Source organism: Mus caroli, unplaced genomic scaffold (genome assembly GCF_978045245.1).
Source record: "Mus caroli unplaced genomic scaffold, Mus_caroli_1 scaffold_3, whole genome shotgun sequence".
Classification (NCBI taxonomy): Eukaryota; Metazoa; Chordata; class Mammalia; order Rodentia; family Muridae; genus Mus; species Mus caroli.
Window position 1 is genome coordinate 20,435,204 of NW_028227258.1, and position 22,246 is coordinate 20,457,449.

Here is a 22,246-nt window from a genome sequence, read left to right on the forward strand (position 1 = left end):
AAAAGCAGCTACATTCTTCACAAAACACTCTCTAAGCCACATTCTGAAATTTGTCTCCAATGAAATCTCTTAGGGTAGCTAGGTCTGCACAGTTCAAATCATACTCAGCAACATTCTTCCATAATCCTATTCAGATAGCCCATTAAGCCCAACTTAAAGCATTCTACTGCTTTCCAAACCAAAGTCCCCAAATCCACATTCTTCTAAACAATAGCAACAATACCCAACTTCTGGTACCAACATCTGCCTTAGTTAGGGTTTTACTGCTGTGAACAGACACCATGACCAAGGCAAGTCTTGTAAAAGACAACATATATTTGAGGCTGACTTATAGGTTCAGAGGTTCATTTCATTATCATCAAGGTGGAACCATGGCAGCTTCTAGGCAGACATGCTGCAGGCAAAACTGAGAGTTCTACATCTTCATCTGAAGGCTGCTAGTAGAAGACTGACTTCCAGCTAGGGTGAGGACCATAGTGACACACCTACACCAACAAGGTGTAGTGCCACTCCCTGGGCCAAACATATACAATGCATCACAGGCCCATAGTCAAACTTTAACTGGAGCTTGGGGAATCCATGGGAAGAGGGAGAGGAAATATTAAAGGAGCCAGAAGGGTCAAGGACACCACACATAACAAACCTACAGAATCAACTAATCTGGGCTCATAGGGGCTCCTGGAGACTGGACTGCCAACCAGAGAGCATTCATGGGACAGACCTATGCCCTCTGCAGTAAGTTACAAATTCAAAAAACAAAAAGAAAACCCAACAACAACCAAAGAGAATGTTCCCAATTGAAAACCAGCAATAAAAACTTGAACATAATTGCCGGGCAATTCTTACATTAAATGAAGTAGAACAACAACCTGGCACTATGCAGTCATCCTGCATTTCACACATGTCAGTTGCTACAATGTTTCAAACAAGTATTATTTAAGACTACAAAATAATAATAAAAAAAAACAGAATAAGGCAGTAAAAAATTAAGTATAGATAAAATTTGTTAAATTTTTCATTTTATGACATTTGGAATAGAACAACTATAATTTTTAGGCAAATAAAAGGTAAGGTTTTAGGGTAAAAATAAACAAAACCAACTAATTCATATCTGAAATTTATAACAAAGGGAACAATGCGACAGAGATTGACTTTGGAAGTTTTGAGTTTGTACCTACAGCAGAGGCATGATGTTGAGAGCAACGGTAGTACGATGATATAATACTTTGACGTCGCACAGAAAATAATGTAGGATAGATTTTGTAAACCTTTCTCTCTCTCTCTGTTTATTTGCATTCTATAACTACATGCCAAACCAAGCATATCATAGGTGTTCTGGCACTGTCATGCTTCATCCAAGGACATTCCAAGTAAAGAAAATTTGCAAACTGATGGCAAGTGTCTACAGCTGAGCACACTCTCATCTCTCTCCATGAGCCTCTGATTACCCACTTAACTAATTCATTAATTACTCAATGAATTGTGCACATATGTTCAAAGGAACACTAGAAAGACTGTTCACTGTAGCATTCCTTAGATTAAAAAAAAAAAGATAGTAGCAACCTATGTGGTCCTCAATAGGAAAATAAAAATGTTGATTTATTTACCAAATTGTAGAATATTGTAATTAAAATGAAACAGCAGAGTCCTCATGTTTTGGTATGGGTATATCTCAAGACTGGTTGGAGTCCAAGAGTTGGCAATAAAGTTTGGGCGAAGCATGAGTACATTTGTGTGAAAAATAAATGTATAAAACACACAATGAATACTTAGAATCTGAATAAGAAAGAATAAGCTGGAAGCAAATAAGGAAGACACTAAAGGAAGTAATCAAGACCAAAGCAGCTCTGTGCCTGAGAAAGAGATGGAGAGAAACAGAGAGAAATAAAGACAGAGATAGATAGATAGATGGTAGATAGATGATGGATACATACATACATACATACATACATACATACACAGACAGACAGACAGACATTTTCTAAGGTTAACAGTAGTCCTATATAGGAAATAATCAGGAAATGAGGCAGGCTGGATAGTAAGTAGAATATGAAATAACATGATGGCTAGGCTTCAGAAACTGAGCCTTGCCATTAAAACTGGAGACTCAGAATACTGAATTCATAAGAGAATAGAATGATCAAATCAATGGCTTAGAAAGATAAATGTCAGATGGAGAGGCCAGTAATCATTTTAAAAGCTTGCTACAATAAGTGAAAAAAAAATTAAATGTCTCAGAGAGGAGCAAAGTGGCACATATTCAAAAACAATTGTGTATGGCAAATTCACTGGGATTGATGGTCAGTAGAATCGAAGAGTTGGAAAAGAAGAAATAAAAGATGACATCAAGGTTTTAAATTAGAAATACTGGTGGGAGAGTGAATGGGTGTAATGGGAGATTCAGGGTGCTATCATTAATTGATTTTTAAGGAGCAGATCACAATAAAAGATTTCAAAATAAGTTGCTCAAAAGAATTCTTAAAATTGTATCTAGATTTTCCAGTTTAGTTGAGTATAGGCTTTTGTAGTAGGATGTGATTATTTTTTTGATTTCCTCAGTTTCTTCTGTCATGTCTCCCTGTTCATTTCTGATTGTATTAAGTTGGATACTGTCTCTGTGCTCTCTGGTTAGTTTGGCTAAGGGTTTTTCTATCTTGTTGATTGTCTTAAAGAACCAGCTCCTAGTTTGTTAATTCTTTGTATAGTTCTCTTTGCTTCTATTTGGTTGATTTCAGTCCCGAGTTTGATTATTTGCTGCTGTCTACTCCTCTTGGGTGTGTTTGCTTGTTTTTGTTCTACCTGTGCTGTTAAGCTGCTAGTTTAGGATCTCTCCCATTTCTTTATAAAGGTACTCAGAGCTATGAGTTTTCCTCTTAGCACAACTTTCATTGTGTCCCATAACTTTGGATATGTTCTGCCTTCATTTTAAAATTTGAAAAGTCTTTAATGTCTATCTTTATTTCTTCCCTGACCAAGTTATATTTTATAAATATGGCTACTCAGCTATTAAAAAGAATGAATTTATGGAATTCCTAGCCAAATGGATGGACCTGGAGGGCATCATCCTGAGCGAGGTAACACAATCACAAAAGAACTCACACAATATGTACTCACTGATAAGTGGATATTAGCCCAAAACTTAGGATACCCAAGATATAAGATACAATTTGCTAAACACATGAAACTCAAGAAGAATGAAGACCAAAGTGTGGACACTGTGCACCTTCTTAGAATTGGGAACAAAACACCCATGGAAGGAGTTACAGAGACAAAATTTGGAGCTGTGACAAAAGGATGGACCATCTAGAGACTGCCATATCCAGGGATCCACCCCATAATCAGCTTCCAAACGCTGACACCATTGCACACACTAGCAAAATTTTGCTGAAAGGACCCAGATATAGCTGTCTCTTGTGAGACTATGCCGGGGCCTAGCAAACACAGAAGTGGATGCTCACAGTCAGCTATTGGATGGATCACAGGGCTCCCAATGGAGGAGCTAGAGAAAGCACCCAAGGAGCTAAAGGGATCTGCAACCCTATAGGTGGAACAACATTATGAACTAACCAGTACCCCAGAGCTCTTGACTCTAGCTGCATATGTATCAAAAGATGGCCTAGTCGGCCATCACTGGAAAGAGAGGCCCATTGGACTTGCAAACTTTATATGTCCCAGTACAGGGGAACGCCAGGGCCAAAAGAATGGGAATGGGTGGGTAGGGAAGTGGTGGGGGGGAGGTATGGTGGACTTCTGGGAATAGCATTGGAAATGTAATGAGGAAAATATGTAATAAAAAATATTAAAAAAAAAAAAAACAAATATGGGTGCCCTTGCATTTGGGCCACAGAAGTTCAGAAGAGTCAATCTTGGTGGATTTTTCCTTTCGTGAGTATGAAGTGTCCTTCCCCATCTTTTTTGATAAATTTTGGTTGAATGTCAATTTTATTCGATATTAGAATGGCGACTCCAGCTTGTTTCTTGGGACCAACAGCTTGAAAAGTAATTTTCTATCCTTTTACTTTCACATAGAAATAGTATTGTCTTAGTTGGTTTTCTCTTGCTGTGATGAAACACCATGACCTTTTGGGGTCATGTGCAACTTGGAGACGGAAGGGCTTAATTGGCTTACACATCCATCCATCCATAGCATAGTCCACCGCTAAAAGAAGTGAGGACAGGAACTAAAGCAGAGCAGGAGCCTGGAGGCAATGGCTAATGCAGAAGATAAGAAGGGATGCTGCTTACTGGCTTGCTTCTCCATGGCTTGCTAAGTCTGCTTTCTAAAAGAATTCAGAATCACCAGTCCTGGGGTGTCCCTATCCACAATGTTTTTAGCCCTTCCCCATAATCGCTAATAAAAAAAAATGCCCTACAGCTTAATCTAATGGGGAATAGTTTCTCAATGGAGGTTTCTTATAAATCGCCCTCACTTGTGTCAAGTTGGTATAAGCTAGCCCGCAGAGGTATCTACTCAAACAATTTAAAGCCCTTATTCACCAAATTCCTCTAGACATTGTTGGGAACATTTTTGGATTAGCAATAAAATTCCCACCTTTAAGATTCATATTAAAATTTTTTCAACATTTATTGATTATAATGGTACAGATATTTTACCAATTTCTTATCGTGATTTTATTAATAAATTCCCAAATTAATAATACTGATAAATTAGTACTTATAAACCTAAATATTTGATTAAACCAAATATATTCCAGTAGCTCCTGAAAGATTCAATAATCTTGAAGCAATTATTAAAATAGAATTAAGAATGGTTAGTCAAGATTTGGACACCTAGCAGATGTCATTAAGAACTTGTCTTAATTAATTTATCCAAATGATCTGTTTAGTGCATTTCTTGAGAACTCCTAATCCCAAAACTGCAGCTTGGAAAGGCGAATGAGTAAAAGATGAGCTTTAGACTGCAGAGCATTCTGGTACAGCAGACTGGGAGCTCCAATTACACTATTTTCTCTTAGTCTGATAAATTTATTCTTGACCTTGCCTATTATTACGTAAGAGATTGCTGCTGAGAATTGCAGTTAACACAGCTATGAAACTTTAATACCATCTTCCCTTTTTACAAGTGGTGTGATTCCCTGTCATTGCTGTGATAGCTTGGATTGAGACATGAGCAGATGTAGTGACACACTGGCTAGCCATGCAGTGGATCTCGGACACAGGGTAGCTTCAGAGGAGGGGAAAGAAGCCTCACAACAGGTCCCATGTCGTGTCATCAATTATGGACCTGTCACACTAATGACTGAGGAAATGCAAGGAGCGGCGACAATGGGAACATTCATCTTCCTCTTCTCTGGCAACACTGCACCTGGATCCCCCTGCACTCTGTCTTCGGCTGCCTCCCGCCTACCTGACTTTTGTTCTCCATGACAGTGAACGTGAGCCTGAAGATGCAGCCTATCTATCATCCTTTCTTCCTGAAAGGCACCTTGACTGCAGTTAATGGCTTTAATAAGACCAAACAATAGACACTTTACCTTGCATCTTATGTTCACATTTCCTAAAAGTGGATCCAATTATGACAAAATAAAATCAAGAGATTGCCATAAGAAAGGTGAATAATATTTTGGACCATTTCAAATATTTTGCTCTACCAGCTTATGTCATGAATATGAACTATACTTTGGAGAGAGATGTGAATCAAAACTAATGGAACCGATTTTCTCACAAGTGAATTGCACAAGCAAAAGCAATAAATAGTAAGTGTAGAACATGCTTATGAGCTCCATACATGGGCTTTGTAGTTTTAGATGAAGTTTTACACAGTCAAGGCTTCTTCTTAGGAAAGCAGCAGTGCTTTTGAGCAAGCATCTACATGTCTGACACTAGTCTTCTATTCTTTGCAAGATAAATTTATAAAATGTGTTCATGTAGAAAGACTATTAAAAGTATAATTTTACATCGTATGAAGAACACCATGAAATAAATAATTTTTGTTGAGCATTGTTTTGTTTTCAAGACAGTTTTGAAGGCTAATTTGGAGCACATTATGTGGTCATCCAAGTTGGATTTAAATTGTGACAATCCTACTTTGGACTCTGGATTGCTATGATCAGAGCAGTGACCTACTGTCTGGCTAACAGTTATTTTTGAGTATCTATTAGGTGGCATGTGGCCTTCACATGAATCAGACTACATAATGCAAAATCTATGTTTTGTCACTACACGAACTTAAACTCTGTATTTCAGCATCTATATCTTTTTAAGAGCCTCTTCTGCTAGCTTCCACCTCTTAAGGTTGTTGCTAGGAGCAACTTGACTAGTAATAATGTATAAGGAAAACTCTAAATAGCAGTTTTAAAATATTGCTATGTCTTTAAACTCTAAAACTGGAAAAACTTTTTTCTGCAATGTTAAATATAAAAACTAAGCTGAGCATGGTGTCACGTGTTTATAATCCTAGCACTTAGGAGGTAGAGACAGCAGGACATTGTATTCATGATTAGCCTGGGCTGAATAGGAACCCTGCTTCAAAAAGGCTAGTGCTGGATGGATGGATGGATGGATGGATGGATGGATAGATAGATAGATAGATAGATAGATAGATAGATAGATAGATAGATAGATAGATACAGAGAGACAGACAGACAGACAGGTAGAGGTCTAGTTTACAATGGATTTTATTTATTTTTATTAAATTTTATTTGCTGGCACTACATTACACACCAGACACTGAAGGCACTTTCAATAATTTTGATTACCATAAAACACTTGAATGGTAGATTGTTATTATTTCCATTTTGCACAGTAAGAAATCCTTAAGAGTTAAATTATTTGCTAGGGATTTTCAGCATTTATTCAACATTTTGAAAATAGAAGATGCAAAAATAAACACAACCTATTTTTTTCACCAATTAAATCCTTCAAGATAAAATAAACAAGCAATCTAAACCATATCTACAAGTATTTATGACATAAGATCATAATATAAAGTATCCCACACCCACAATAATTGAGACAAGTAGTGTCTGTAATGTCACGGGCACTTTGGCACAAGAGGAAGGGTTTGGGACAGTTTGCATGTGTTTAATGAGAAACCTGGAGTATAGGACCCAAGTCTAACAGCAAGTTTGTCATGTTCCATATATACTTTATATACACGTCACACAAGCAATTTCAAACAGTATTTTTGGACTATCACTGGTCACATGAGGAGAGGTATAAAATTTTGCCTGTGTATCACTATCTGAACATTTTTCAAACTTGCAGAATATCATGAATGCTGAAGAAGAAATGCTTAAGTAATAGTCATTTCAGAGTGGTATAGAGATAGAGAAGACCAAAGCGAAGGATAAAGCTAAAAAGAGCATGACTGTTTTTGCTAAGGAGGTCAGGATGCATGTGTCTACCTGGACCGGACAGTTATGCTCTCAGGACACACCCAGGCATGGGACAGCAGAGTACCCAGATGACACACCCAGGCATGTGACAACAGAGTACACAGATAATAAAAACTTTAAGGCTCAGGTTAAAATTCATGACTGAGACAAAGAAACTGGAGTCAAAGGCCACTTCTCAGTGTATTCCACATGCTGGTTCTAAGAGCAGGAGATCTCTCAATATCTTTTTCACATTCGCAACACAATTCCAGTGTTGGAATTTCTGAACGGGGACCTGAATGATAGCCTATACTGCTACAATATACTTTATCATCTGAGGAAAACTCACACCAGTCATACTTTCCAAATATCAATCCAATAAAGTCATTTGTTTTATGATAAACAAGCTTACAGTAAGAAACCCAGAAGTCTACCTGAAAAGCATTCTCATACTACATACTAAAACAAACATGTGAAAAAGCATAAATGATATGTCTATTGTTGATGTAAGTGTGGTTGACACAGGCAGCATCTGAAATAGAATATAGAATATACAGACACACCCCTTAAATTTAAACATTTAGTCTTATAAAATGAATATTTTGATTTATAGGCATAAACCAATAATTACTGGAACTTTAAAACTGTTTCAATACTATTGGAAATATCTTTCTCCTTCTTGGTAAATATATTCAAATACAAAATACCTGAATAAAAAATCAACCTATGATAACTAGTATATAAAATTTTTGTATAAACTTGCTGTTGTTATGATAACTAACTCAAGATTTGTTTTCCCAGTGCATATAGGTGCACATTTGTTTAAATCTTCATTAAACTATCAAACATACATGACTTTTCTGTCACTTTGGAATACACCTATATTCAGAAGTTAAATATATATTTCAATAATTAGTTTATTGGATGTACCAGGAGCCAAAATTTTCAACAATATTTGAAGCATCTTTTGTGTTAAAATACTTTCTGACAGACCCAACAAGATAGCTCAGAAGGCAAGGGACAGATATCAATAATAATAAAATAAGACAAAATAAAGTTTTTTAAATTATTTTTTTGTCCCAAAAGATAGTTTGCTACAAAAGCAATCGCAGCCATGCTGATGAACCATGGTAGAGCATCCTACCAGGGAGGCATTGCAGCAATGCTGATGAAGTATGCTATCTTAGTTTTGTATAATAAAAATATTTTAAGGCTTACATTTTTCAAATACATAAAGGAGTTTATGAACGAGCTGTGGAAACATGGGAAGAAGAGAGAGAAGAGAAAAGGAGAGAGAATGTGCTGAATTAGCAACAGTGACTCTCTCACCCTGGTTTCAGCACTGTCACCAGCTCGTCAGTGTGACCTTGCTAAATGTCGTAAGTGATGGCATTAGCAGATACATTTTCAAACGTTTCTACAAGCATAGGAATTAAATGTTGGACAGTTAACTGCACGGAAATCTCTAGCTGTGTAGCCACGCCCAGAACAGACAAGAGCATGCACCTGCTCACTTCACTCGCATGAACATGTTAAATAGCCACCACAGTTTAAGCCCTTAGCAGGTTAGTATTGGTAGGATTGCAGATTTTAATTTTTCCTAAATTAGAGCTTTGAGATAAAGTGCATTTCTCCTGAATCCAATGCTGGGGCATCTCACCAGCATGAACACTGTCAGCAACTCCAAATCAGAAATGCTCCCGGCAGCCAGGGACTGCGCTGGCTCAGAGAAAAGGTTTTAAGGAAGAGGAGAGTAGTTTGATGTATCAAGCCACTGAGTAATATGACAGAGCTGTCTGTCTTTTACTTTAATAACCTACCACTTTCTTAGTAGATGAGCCAGAACCAATTACAGCTATTACAATAATTGAATCATGACAAACAATTGACAAATGGGTTGTAATAGTCAGACCAATTGCCACAACTTAAAAGTCAGCCTTCACAGCTGTCCTTCATGTTCTTCAGTGTGTGCCTACGTTCTTCAAAAGGTGTGCAGCGGACTCTAGTAAATGACCTTACTGTCCTTAACCTTAACTATGCTCCTTACAGGGAGAGATGGCTAGTCCTGGTTACTCACAAGGAAAGAAAATTATTACCAAATTGCAAACTTGGTTTTTACAGTGAGTTTGGGGTGGTGTCTTTCAAAGAGAAGGAAATATGGTTTGGATCATTCCTTCCTAGACATGGAATGTGAGAGCTATGTATGCACTAGGCCTCTGGAGCTACAAGGCCAGCTTGGTTATGTTAGTTGGCAGAAGCCCATGACCTGGTAAATTCAAAGATGCCCCATGAGTCTTCCCTGGATTTCTAAGCTGCCAAGTTCTTCTGTATGAGAAAGGAAGAAATTTCCATATTTATTTGTTTTATTTTACATATAGCTGAGACTAGTCTTTTTTAATTTTTAATATTTTTTATTACATATTTTCCGCAATTACATTTCTAATGCTATCCCAAAAGTCCCCCATACCCTCCCCCCCCCCCCACTTCCCTACCCACCCATTCCAATTTTTTTGGCCCTGGCGTTCCCTTGTACTGGGGCATATAAAGTTTGTGTGCCCAATGGGCCTCTCTTTCCAGTGATGGCCAACTAGGCCATCTTTTGATACATATGCAGCTAGAGTCAAGAGCTCCGGGGTACTGGTTAGTTTATAATGTTGTTCCACCTATAGGGTTGCAGTTCCCTTTAGCTCCTTGGGTACTTTCTCTAGCTCCTCCATTGGGGGCCCTGTGATCCATCCAATAGCTGACTGTGAGTATCCACTTCTGTGTTTGCTAGGCCCCGGCATAGTCTCACAAGAGACAGCTATATTTGGGTCCTTTCAGCAAAATCTTGCTAGTGTATGCAATGGTGTCACCATTTGGAAGCTGATTATGGGGTAGATCCCTGGATATGGCAGTCTCTAGATGGTCCATCCTTTCGTCACAGCTTCAAACTTTGTCTCTGTAACTCCTTCCATGTGTGTTTTGTTCCCAATTTTAAGAAGGGGCACAGTGTCCACACTTTGGTCTTCATTCTTCTTGAGTTTCATGCTAGTCTTAATCGATGGGTTTTTGAAGATTGGGAAATTGATTTAGTTCTCATTAAAAGTATGAACATATAATTTTCTTTACAAAAATCATGAAAAATACACATGTGTGATACTTATGCCATCAGATATTGTTCTTCAAGGAAATGTTACAGAACTACTTGTTCAAATGCTTTGTATATGTGAACACCATTAGCTAGAAATTCTAAATGGAATGCTAGACACTGAAAAGCAGTATCTCAATAACAATATGTAAAATTCATTTTCACTGATACATATTTTAAAAGTAATTTTAAACTTATATTTAGAGTGATTTCCACTTTCAGTTTTCTAATTGGAGCCATTAAGAAGCCATGCTGTTCATTAAGCATATATAGCTAATAAGTGCATCCTAAAAATGGTGTCTTATAGAGAGAGGTATGCCTGTAGCCATTAGGTTATGCCCTCAACGAAGACTACAAATCAAACATGTAGAGAGTTTGTGGCATTTCTTGTATCTTCTTCTCCCACTCAGCTAATACTAAGGTAGTCACCATAATCACAATTATAAACGGAATTTTGCCTTAATAAATTGATCATACAAAGACTTGTTTTCTTTCAAAATCATTGATAGTGCTATGTTTTGTTCAGTCAGATTATTTGTGACTTACATTCATTGTTAAGTTGTTGACATTGGGTTTCAGGTTAAGCTGCCCATGTGATAACTGGGAATACAGCAACTATTATAACTTTGTTTCTTGGAGGAAATAAAGGCACAAGAAGGGAAACATCAGGACTGGTTACAGCCAAAAGAAAGTAAAGAGGCCTAGAACTGGACAATGTTTAAAATGTGGAGTTGAGTGCGCACAGGGACCCCTGAGGTAAGTAGGTTCTGTGATTAAGCCGCTTTCCTGACCTTCATCACTTCCCATCTTCCTTTGAGAAGTCTGCACAGGATTAAAGCAGGATGGCAGGGTGCTATCCAGACACAGCGAGGTGCAGTGACGAACTTGTTCTTCCAGCTCCTATCACTCACATATCATATTCTCCTATGCACGTTTTTCATGCTGCTTTCTCACTGTCAAGACTATCTGCTTCTACCATTCTATGTTTCTTTAAAACTTAGGTGTCTGTTACATAACAGCAAAAAAAAAAAAAAACGATTTTAAAATGTATACCATAAAGCAGCAATGCCTTAGGAGGTGTTTTGTTGACTGTATCTACCTGGACTATTATTAAGCTAATTACTATAAAATTGTTGTCATCAGAAAAAGTACCTACACTGTGACTAACATCTTGCTCTTCGTTGTTTTGAAAAATACGCCTCACACTTCCTTGTTTTAACAAACTTTTTTTTCCTCCTTTCTTTTTTTTTAACCTCTTTTTTTTAATTTTTAATATTTTTTATTACATATTTTCCTCAATTACATTTCCCAATGCTATCCCAAAAGTCCCCCATAGCGCCCCCCACTTCCCTACCCACCCATTCCCATTCTTTTGGCCCTGGCATTCCCCTATATTGGGGCATATAAAGTTTGCAAGTCCAATGGGCCTCTCTTTCCATTGATGGCCGACTAGGCCATCTTTCGATACATATGCAGCTAGAGACAAGAGCTCCGGGGTACTGGTTAGTTCATCATGTTGTTCCAACTATAGGGTTGCAGATCCCTTTAGCTCCTTGGGTACTTTCTCTAGCTTCTCCATTGGGAGCCCTGTGATACATCCAATAGCTGACTGTGAGCATCCACTCCTGTGTTTGCTAGGCCCCTGCATAGTCTCACAAGAGACAGCTATATTTGGGTCCTTTCAGCAAAATCTTGCTAGTGTATGCAATGGTGTCTGCGTTTAGAAGCTGATTATTGGATGGATCCCTGGATACGGTAGTCTCTAGATGGTCCATCCTTTCATCACAGCTCCAAACTTTTATATTTTATGATAACAGTATATACTCTGTACCTAACGATATTCTCCCAGTTCACTGAATTTTAATAACTCTAAGGAATGTGCTATCGCATCCCTCAGCATAGAGTTAAAGGAAACAGCGACTGTAGCAACTCCTACAGCAAACTGCCTGGAGGCATACAAATAGGGTTTTGTAGAAAAACTAAGGTTTGAATTCAGGCATCTAATTTTGAATCATTGATGTTAACCACTATTCTATACACCTGTTAATTTTTCAATTAAACAAAACAAAACATTAAATTATAAAAATAACCCAACTGACTGTGGCACCCAGCAGGAGCAACAACAAAGGGGCAGTTAAAGGATTCTTAAAAGAATAGGCTTTTTGCAGACTAGCCACAGCATCACTCAGAAAGAAGCAAAAATACCATTTCATTGACTCTTTCTTACTTTTTCTGAATATTTTATTTATTTACATTTCAAATGTTATCCTCTTCTGGTTTACCCTCTGCAAATATCCTATCCCATCCCCCTCTTCCTGCTTTTATGAGGGTGCTCCCCCATGCACCCACCCACCCACTCCAACCACACTGCCCTGGCATTCCCTTACACTGAGTGATCAAGTCTCTGCAGGACCAAGGGCCTCCCTCCCACTGATGGCAGATAAGATCATCCTCTGCTACATATGTATCTGGAGCCGAGTCCTCACTGGTTGGGGGTTTAGTTCCTGTGAGCTCTAGGGGGTACTGGTTGGTTCATATTGTTCTTCCTCCTATAGAGCTGAAAAACCTCTTCTATCCTATCTCTAATTTCTCCATTGAGGACCTTGTGCTCAGGCCAATGGTTGGCTGAGAGCATCCACCTCAGTATTTGTCAGGCACTGGCAGAGCCTCTTAGGACACAGCTATATCAGCCTCCTGTCAACAAGCTCTTATTGGCATCCACAATAGTATCTGGGTTTGGTGGCTGCATATGGGATGGATCCCCAGGTGGAGCAGTCTCTGGGTGGCCTTTTCTTCAGTCTCTGCTCTATTCTTTGTCCATGTATTTCCTTTAGAGAGGAGCAATTCTGGGTTAAAATTTTGGAGATGAGCTGGTAGCCCCATTCCTCAACTAGGGACCTTCCCTAACTTCTGGATATGGTCTCTACAGGTTTTCTCTCTCCTTTGTTGGGCATTTCAGCCAATGTCATCCCCACTGGGTCCTGGGAGCCTATTGCTTTCATGGCGTCGGAAATTTCTGGTGGCTACCCCACAGTTCTCAATCCCACATTGCTACACACCTCTGTTTGATTTCCTGACCCTCTGTATATCACTCCAATCTTCTCCCATACCTGATCCTGCCCCCTGCTTTTCCCCTCCCCCTCTTCTCTTCTACCCAAGTCCCTCTCACCCTCTACCTCCCTTGAGTATTTTGTTCCCCCTTCTTTTATTTTTTTATCATTCCATAGGTTTACAGCTCAAATGATATCCCACTTCCCAGTTACCCCTCCACTTGTTCCCCTTATATGAAGTACTGAAGTATCCACACTTTGGTCTTCCTTCTTCTTGAGCTTAATATGGTGTGTGAGTGGTATCGTGGGTTTTCTGAGCTTTTTGCCTAATATCCAAATGTCAGTGAGTACATACCATATGTGTTCTTTTCTGAGTGGGTTACCTCACTCAGGAGGATATTTTATAGTTCCATCCATTTGCCTAAGAATTTCATGAAGTTATTCTTTTTAATTGCTAAGTAATAATCCATTGTGTAAATGTACCACATTTTCTGTATCCATTCCTCTGTAGAAGGACATCTGAGATCTTTCCAGCTTCTGGATATTATAAATAAGGCTGCTATGAACATAGTGGAGCATGTGTCCTTGTTATATGTTGGAGCATCTTTTGGGTATATGCCCAGGAGTGGTATAGCTGGGTCCTCAGGTAATGCCATGTCCACTTTTCTGAGGAACTGCCAGATTGATTTCCAGAGTGGTTTTACCAACATGCAATCCCACCAAAAATGGAGGAGTGTGCCTCTTTATCCACATTCTTGCCAGCATCTGCTGTCTCCTGAGTTGTTGATCTTAGCCATTCTGACTATTGTGAGGTGGAACCACAGGGTCATTTTGATTTGCATTTCCCTGATGACTAAGGATGTTGAACATTTCTTTATGTGCTTCTTGGCCATTTGATATTCCTCAGTTGAGAATTCCTTGGTTAGCTCTGTACCCCATTTTAATAGGGTTATTTGTTTCTCTGGAGTCTAACTTCTTGAGTTCTTTGTATATATTGGATATTAGCCCTCTCTCAGATGTAGTATTGGTAAAGATCTTTTCCCAATCTGTTGGTTGCCATTTTGTCATATTGACAGTGTCCTTTGCCTTAGAGAAGCTTTGCAATTTTATGAGGTCCTGTTTGTCAATTCTTGATCTTGGAACATAAGGCATTGGTGTCCTGATCAGAAAAAATTCCCCTGTGCCCATTTGTTCAAAGCTATTCCCCAATTTCTCTTCTATTAGATTCAGTATATCTGGTTTTATGTGGAGGTTCTTGATCCACTTGGACTTGAACTTTGTACAAAGAGATAATAATGTATCAATTTGCACTCTTCTGCATGCTGACATCCAGTTGAACCAGCACCATTTGTTGAAAATGCTGTCTTTTTTCTACTGGATGGTTTTAGTTCCTTTGTCAAAGATCAAGTGACCATAAGTTTGGGGTCCATTTTTGGATCTTCAATTCTATTCCATTGATCTACCTGTCTGTCACTGTACCAGTACCATACAGTTTTTATCACTATTGCTCTGGAGTACAGCTTGAGGTCAGGCATGGTGATTCCACCAGAAGTTCTTTTATTGTTGAGAATAGTTTTAGCTATCCTGGGTTTTCTGTTATTCCAAATGAATTTGCAAATTGCTCTTTCTAACTCTATGCAGAATTGAGTTTAAATTTTGATGGGGTTGCATTGAATATGTAGATTGCTTTCAGCAAGATGGCCATTTTTACTATATTAATCCTGCCAATCCATGAGGATGGGAGATCTTTCCATCTTCTGAGATCTTCTTCAATTTCTTTCTTCAGAGATATGAAGATCTTGTTATACAGCTCTTTTACTTGCTAGGTTAGAGTCACACCAAGATATTTTATATTATTTCTGACTATTGTGAAAGGTGTCGTTTCCTTAATTTCTTTTTCAGCCTGTTTATCCTTTGAGTAGAGGAAGGCTACTGATTTGATTGAGTTAATTTTATATCCAGCCACTTTGCTGAAGTTGTTTATCAGATTTAGGAGTTCTCTGGTGGAATTTTTGGGGTCACTTAAGTATACTATCATATCTGGAAACAGTGATAGTTTGACTTCTTCCTTTCCAATTTGACCCTTTGACCTCCTTTTGTTGTCTAATTGCTCTAGCTAGGACTTCGAATACTATATGGAATAGGTAGGGAAGAGACTGGGCAGCCTTGTCTAGTCCCTGATTTTAGTGGGATTGCTTCAAGTTTCTCTCCATTTAGTTTTATGTTGGCTACTGGTTTGCTGTATATTGCTTTTATTATGTTAGGTATGGGCCTTGAATTTGTGATCTTTTCAAGAATTTTATCATGAAGGGCTGTTGGATTTTGTCAGATGTTTTCTCAGCATCTAATGAAATGATCATGTGATTTTTTTTCTTTGAGTTTGTTTATATAGGGGAAGACGTTGATGAATTTTCATTTATTGAACCATTCCTGCATCCCTGAGATGACATCTACTTGATTATGGTGAATGGTATTTTTAATGCGTTCTTGGATTCAGTTTGTGAGAATTTATTGAGTATATTTCTGTCGATCTTCATAAGCGACATTGAATTGAAATTCTCTTTTCTTGTTTAGCCTTTGTGTAGTTTAGATATCAGAGAAACTGTGCCTTATAGAATAAATTAGGCAGTGTTCCTTCTCTTTCTTTTTTTGTGGAATTGTATGAGGAGTTTTTAGTTTTAGCTCTTCTTTTAAAATCTGGTAGAATTCTGTATAAAAAAAATAAAATCTGGCCCTGGGCATTTTTTTGTTTGGGTGATTTTTGATGACTACTTCTATTTAAAATGTTATTAAACAATTTTTGCACAGATTAACACATATATTTTGGGAAACATTCTTGGAACTATGCTTTATTTGATATCAAAATCATGTGTGGATGCATGTATGTGTGCTCTCTATTACTATTTATTTGAAATTTATCAGAAAGCTATTGAAGAGAGCCATTTTAATTAAGAATTAAATTTTAGTTTAGTTTAATTCATATTACCATAACTCTCAGCATTTTCTAATATCTAATAACAAATTGAACTCAGAAATCTTCAGTGTCTATAATTCAGAGAAGAGACAAACAGTATTTGAACTTTCACATCCTTATGCACATACAAGTTCAAATTCATTTTATTTAAATACAAAGGAAAACAATAGCTTGCCAAGAATTTTCTCTATTTTGGTGATTCATTGAATTTGTATACAGTGTTTTATTTTTCTCTGTCAATTTTAGCTTATCTAAAAAGAAATCTCCCATAACATTTTCATAATTTATAAAAATATATTGTAGAGTATTTTATTGATTCCTTTTGTCTGACTTCCTTACTCAACACATCTTTGCATGCCTCATCTATTCACAAAACTCCAAATATCTTTTTATGATTAAACATTCACATATTTTACCAGATTGCTATAGCACCCAAGGAACATATTTTATGGTTTTGGGTTTAGATTTCCAGAGGCTAGATTAAACAGAGTGAATACTTATAAGGTAGGAATGAACTGGTATACCCATAAGATAAAAGTAATAATAATAAAATAATAATGGTAACTTATCGGCCCTCCTATAGTCAAGTCCTACAACAAATACCTCTTGCATTTATAGTTGTGATAGTATTTATCTTTTTTGCAGATTAAGTTAATTAATTTAATTAAGATTTATTGTCAGTTTTCTTATAATGCAATAAAACTAACTTTTCCATACATTTAACTTTAAATTTTTCTCTTCCATCTTTAAGCAGTGAACCTCATTTTATAATATAATTGTATACTAACATACATATTTCTAATTTTATAATATGTTTACTAACATACATAATTCTAAACATGGAAAATGGAGCAGGTTTACCTAGAGCAGCAGTGTAGACATGCACTGAATATCTCCTTACTTCTTCAAAGTGATACTTTGAAACTAATACAGACTCTCAAGCTATCTAGAAAATTAATTTTCCATAGCTCTAATTTTAAGCAACCTCAGCCCACTGCACTGTCAAGTTATATGTTGAAATTTTAACCTCAGGGAGAAAATTAGGGAATGGGTTATATGGCAGGTGACTAGTCTTGAGACATAATCCTTATGAATGAATGACATACAAGAAACTAATAAAGAAATTCTTATGAGATACCATTGAGTAAATATTTTCATTTCTAATGATACAAAAAGAAAGGAAAGGAACAGAATTAGGAAATCAATTTAATTAAATAATAATAGAAAATTGCTCAAACAATGGGAAAAATATAGGCATGTGAGTTCACAAAGCACAAACAATCTTAATTACATTCAGACAACAGGTCATCTTGTAGGTACAGTATACACAGAAGCTGTAAATCCATGACAAAGAGAAAAGCATCAAGTCACACTTAGAGAAATATCAAACAAACTAAGCAAGTTCTCACCAGGCAGGAGCAGAAAGCATGACATACTTGAGGTCTTAAGGAAATGAAACACAGTCTCCTCTTAAAGAAAATCAAACAAGTGAGCTTAGCGTTCAGAAATGGATAGATAAATCAAAAGCATAAAGACCATATCACCAAAACAGGAGCCTTACACATAAAATAGCAAACAAGAAAAAAACAACCCCCCCAAAACAAAACAACAACAACAAAATACCTTAAAGAAGCCCTACATTAGAAAGAAAAAAAAGGGTAAAAATTAACATCATGTATCACAGAGTGGCCTCAAAATCCAGATCCTCCTGCCTCTGCCTCCTTCAGCAAATCCTCCTGGCCTGTGCCACTGCGGGTAGCCACCAGAAAGTCCCATAGGCCAGGAAAGGAAGAGGCTCCCAGGACCCAACAGGATGACATTAGCTGAAATACCAAACAAAGGGGAGAGAAAACCTGTAGAGACCATAGCCAGAGGTTAGGCAAGGTTGAGGGATGGGGCCACCCACCCTTCTCCAAAATTTTAACCAAGAACTGCTCAAGGAAACATAAAAACAAAGAAAAGAGAAGAGACTGAAGGAAAGGCCATCCAGAGACTGCCACCTAGGAATTCATCCCATATACAGATACCAAACCCAGACACTATCGCTGATGCCAACAAGTACTTGCTGATAGGAGCCTGATATAACTGTCTCCTGAGAGGCTCTGCTAGAGCCTGACAAATACAAAGGTGGATGCTTGCAGCCAACCATTGGACTGAGGACTGGGACCCAAATGGAAGAACTAGGCAAAGGACTGAAGGAGCTGAAGAGGATTGCAACACCATAAGAAGAACAACAATATCAGCCAATCATATCCCCCAGAGCTCCCAGGGACTAAACCACCAATGAAACAGTACACATGGAGGGACATGTGGCTCCAGCCACGTATGTAGCAGAGCCATATCTGGCATCAGTGGGAGGGAGGCCCTTGGTCCTGGGAAGGTTCGATGCCCCAGTGTAGGGGAATGCTAGGGCAGTGAGGCAGGAGTGGATTGGTGGGTGGGGAAGCATCCTCATAGAAGCAGGTGGAGGGGCTGAGATGAAGGGTGTGGAGAAGAAACCAAGAAAGTGGATAACATTTGAAATGTGAATAAATAAAATATTCAATAAAAATTTAACATCATTAAAACATAGAAAGTGCAGACATGCGGTGGTGGTGCATGCGTTTAATCCCAGCACTTGGGAAGCAGAGGCAGGTGAATCTTTGTGAGTTCAAGGCCAGCCTTGTCTACATAGCATGTTCCAGGACAAGGAAAAACCCTATTCCAAAAAAAAATAAATGTGTGTGTGTGTGTGTGTGTGTGTGTATACACTGCAAAAGTCACTATTACAGTGGACCAAAGAGAATATGAATAGAATAAGAAGTCACGGTGTATTATGATTAACCCAAAATACCAAAGAGCAGAGCAGAGGAAGAAAGGCGCAAAGGAAATGTCAAGTATCCCGGAAAAGCTTATAAATACAAGAAAAAGGACTTACCTGTCAAGTAATGTGATATTAAACACTCTCAATAAAATATTTATAAACTGGACATAAATGTTAGCTGAAAGGATTTACTCCCTGCAAGAACATCATTTTGATTTAAAAAAAAAAAAAAAAAAAAGACCCAGGAAGGATCAAGTGTGACTCATTGCCACTAAAACTGGAGCACAAAGTCAGAGGGAGTGTTTGTGTTTGGGTTGCAACAAAGCCTATAGGAGCTACTGAATTCATTCCACTAGAAAAAAGACTTTGAATGAAGCACAAGAGGATCCCATACCAAACCCATGAATAACTAATGCTAGTGCTTGTGGGGAATTATGGAGTTGGTCTGGTCTAGCTACCTGGAGAGACAGAGCCCATGGCTCCTGGGGCAGTGTGCCATTCAGTTCCAGAGATACCAAGGCACTCCTTCAGGCAGCAAAGCATTCATGCCACCTTTTGATTCTTCATGTTCCCCAGAAACCAACAAACCACACAGAAGCTCAATCCTGTATACCCAGCATAGCTTGAAAAACATCATTGTATCTTGGCAATCACGATTATACTTTGTTTCTGGTAAGGGTATAAAAAGTCTGATTGCTTGCAGTAAAGTTGTCTCAGCCTCAGTCTTGCTAACACCTCTCCATCCAAGCCTTGTTAAGATTCATTTACCATCAGCCATATCAGGAAGCCTTAAGCCACTTAATATGTACTGGAACTTACAAGTGCTCATCAAATATCCTACAAAATACACTCAAAATATTGTAAAGACCTAATATGAGCACAATAACCACTATTTTATACAGACTTAAGCCATAATATCAGAAAGCCTCATTTTGGAAGACTTATGAAGGCAAATGACATATATTAAAATATTAAATATATAAATATACATTTTTAAAAGTAGAAAACATCCAAATACTTTTTTATAATTCTTCAATAGTTTTTCTTTAAATGTCAAAATACAACTTCAAAAGTATCTTACTCAAGTAAGATTTATTTATCATAATAATTTATCAATAATATCAATAAACGAGTAAGAAGAACTCAATGTACATATGCTCTGTACTTTCTAGAAATAAATCAGTTCATGTCATGGCTGAGAGAAAAGTTTGACAAACCTCATATGTCGTAGGGCCCGGAGAAAACTCGTCATGAAACTCTTGAAAACGCTTTGGTCCTTTAACGAATGAGATTATGGCACCAGACTTCATTAAAACAGGACTGTATGTTGCAGGTCCTAAGAGAAAAGAATCATAAATTTAAAGTAGATTTAAACTTACTGGCTTTAGTTAGTTATCTATTACCCTTAGGTTTTTGTTCATAACTTAGAAAATAAGAAACATGTGTTCTGTAGTTTATCTAAAAAGTTAAGGACTTTGAACCATGAAAAGCATAAAATGATGTCTACTTGTTCAGTTTTTAAGTGCATTATAAAAACAATTTCCAAAAAGAAGACAAAACTACTTCCTCAAGATAGACATCATAAAAAATATACTTCACCATTTATTTCCCAAATATTGATTTCTATTCAGTGAGGGGTCATGGCAGCTTATTTAGAAGGATTAAGAAGGTTCAAAGAAACAGACAATAGGTTATGCCTGTAATTCCAACTCCAGGGAATCTAATCTTCTGGCTTCTACCAGAATACACAAAAAGAAGAAAGAAAAAAAGTAAGGAAGGAAGGGAGGGAGGGAGGGAGGGAGGGAGGGAGGGAGGGAGGGAGGGAGGGAGGGAGGGAGGGAGGGAGGATCTTTTTTCAATGGAGAAAACAAAAAGATATAGGGAATCTATGAAAATAGTAATCTTACCCCCCCCCCCAAATGACCAAAACAAGGAAAGCATGGAAGGAAGACAGTAAAGAGGAATATAATGAGTTTACTAAAAATGAGTTATGCATGAACGGTGTAAATGTATCCACGTAATAATATCAAAAAGACAAAGTTCAGTAGGACACTGATGTGGAGGCCAAGAATCCAGTGAATCACGTAGGAGAAATGCATGAGAAGAAAGGTTAAGAGACCAACAGAAGAAAAGAAGAGTGAAGAGAAAGACAAAGAGAATCATGTGCACAGATTGTGATAAAATTTATATGACTTTATTTGTTTATTTATTTATTTATATCCCCCAAACTGCCCCTACTCCCAGCTCCTGCTTCACAGAGTCCCTAACCCCATTTCCCATCCCCTTCTCCTCTGAGAGGGTGGAGACCACCTATGTAGGCACATACTCTCTGCCTGATTGGGCACATACTCTCCCACAGAGGCCAGACAAGACAGCCCTGTGGAGGAACTTAAACCACAGACAGACTACAGTTTTAGGGAAAGCCTCCACTCCAGTTGTTGGGGGACCCACATGGAAACTGAGTTGCATTTGCTATGTATTTGCTGTAGGCCTAATTCCAGCCAGTGTATGTTCTTTGGTTGTTGGCTCAGGCTTTGACAGCTCTCAAGGGTCCAGATTACTTGACTATGTTGGTCTTCCTATGGGATTCCCATCGCTTTCAGGACCTTCAATCCTTCCCCCAACTTTTCCATGAAAGTCTCTGACTTCTGTCCAATGTTTTGTGGTGGGTATCTGCATCTGTTCTAGTCAGCTAAAGGGTAGAGCCTCTCAGAGGACAGTTATGCTAGACTCCTGTCTCCAAGCATAAAAATATCATTAATAATGTCAGGGATTGGTGCTTTCCGATGAGATGGGTTTCAAGTTGGGCCAGTTCTTGGTTGGCTATTCCTTTAGTCTCTGCTCCATCTTGGTTCCTGCATTTCTTTTAGATAGGACAAATTTTGGGTCAAAAGTCTTGTGGGTGGGTTGGTAATCCTATCCCTCCACTGGAGGTCCTGCCTGGCTACAGGG

At 38.0% G+C, this 22,246-nt stretch overlaps 1 protein-coding gene across 1 annotated transcript in view; it reads right to left on the reverse strand.

Moving 5' to 3' along the window:
• Stpg2 (sperm tail PG-rich repeat containing 2) overlaps positions 1-22,246 on the reverse strand; it is a 504,085-nt gene that overhangs the window by 145,768 nt on the left and 336,071 nt on the right. The window contains exon 12 of the mRNA XM_021158500.3: positions 20,512-20,630. Coding sequence (XP_021014159.1) covers positions 20,512-20,630 — 119 coding nt within the window. The remainder of the gene's footprint in view (positions 1-20,511; positions 20,631-22,246) is intronic.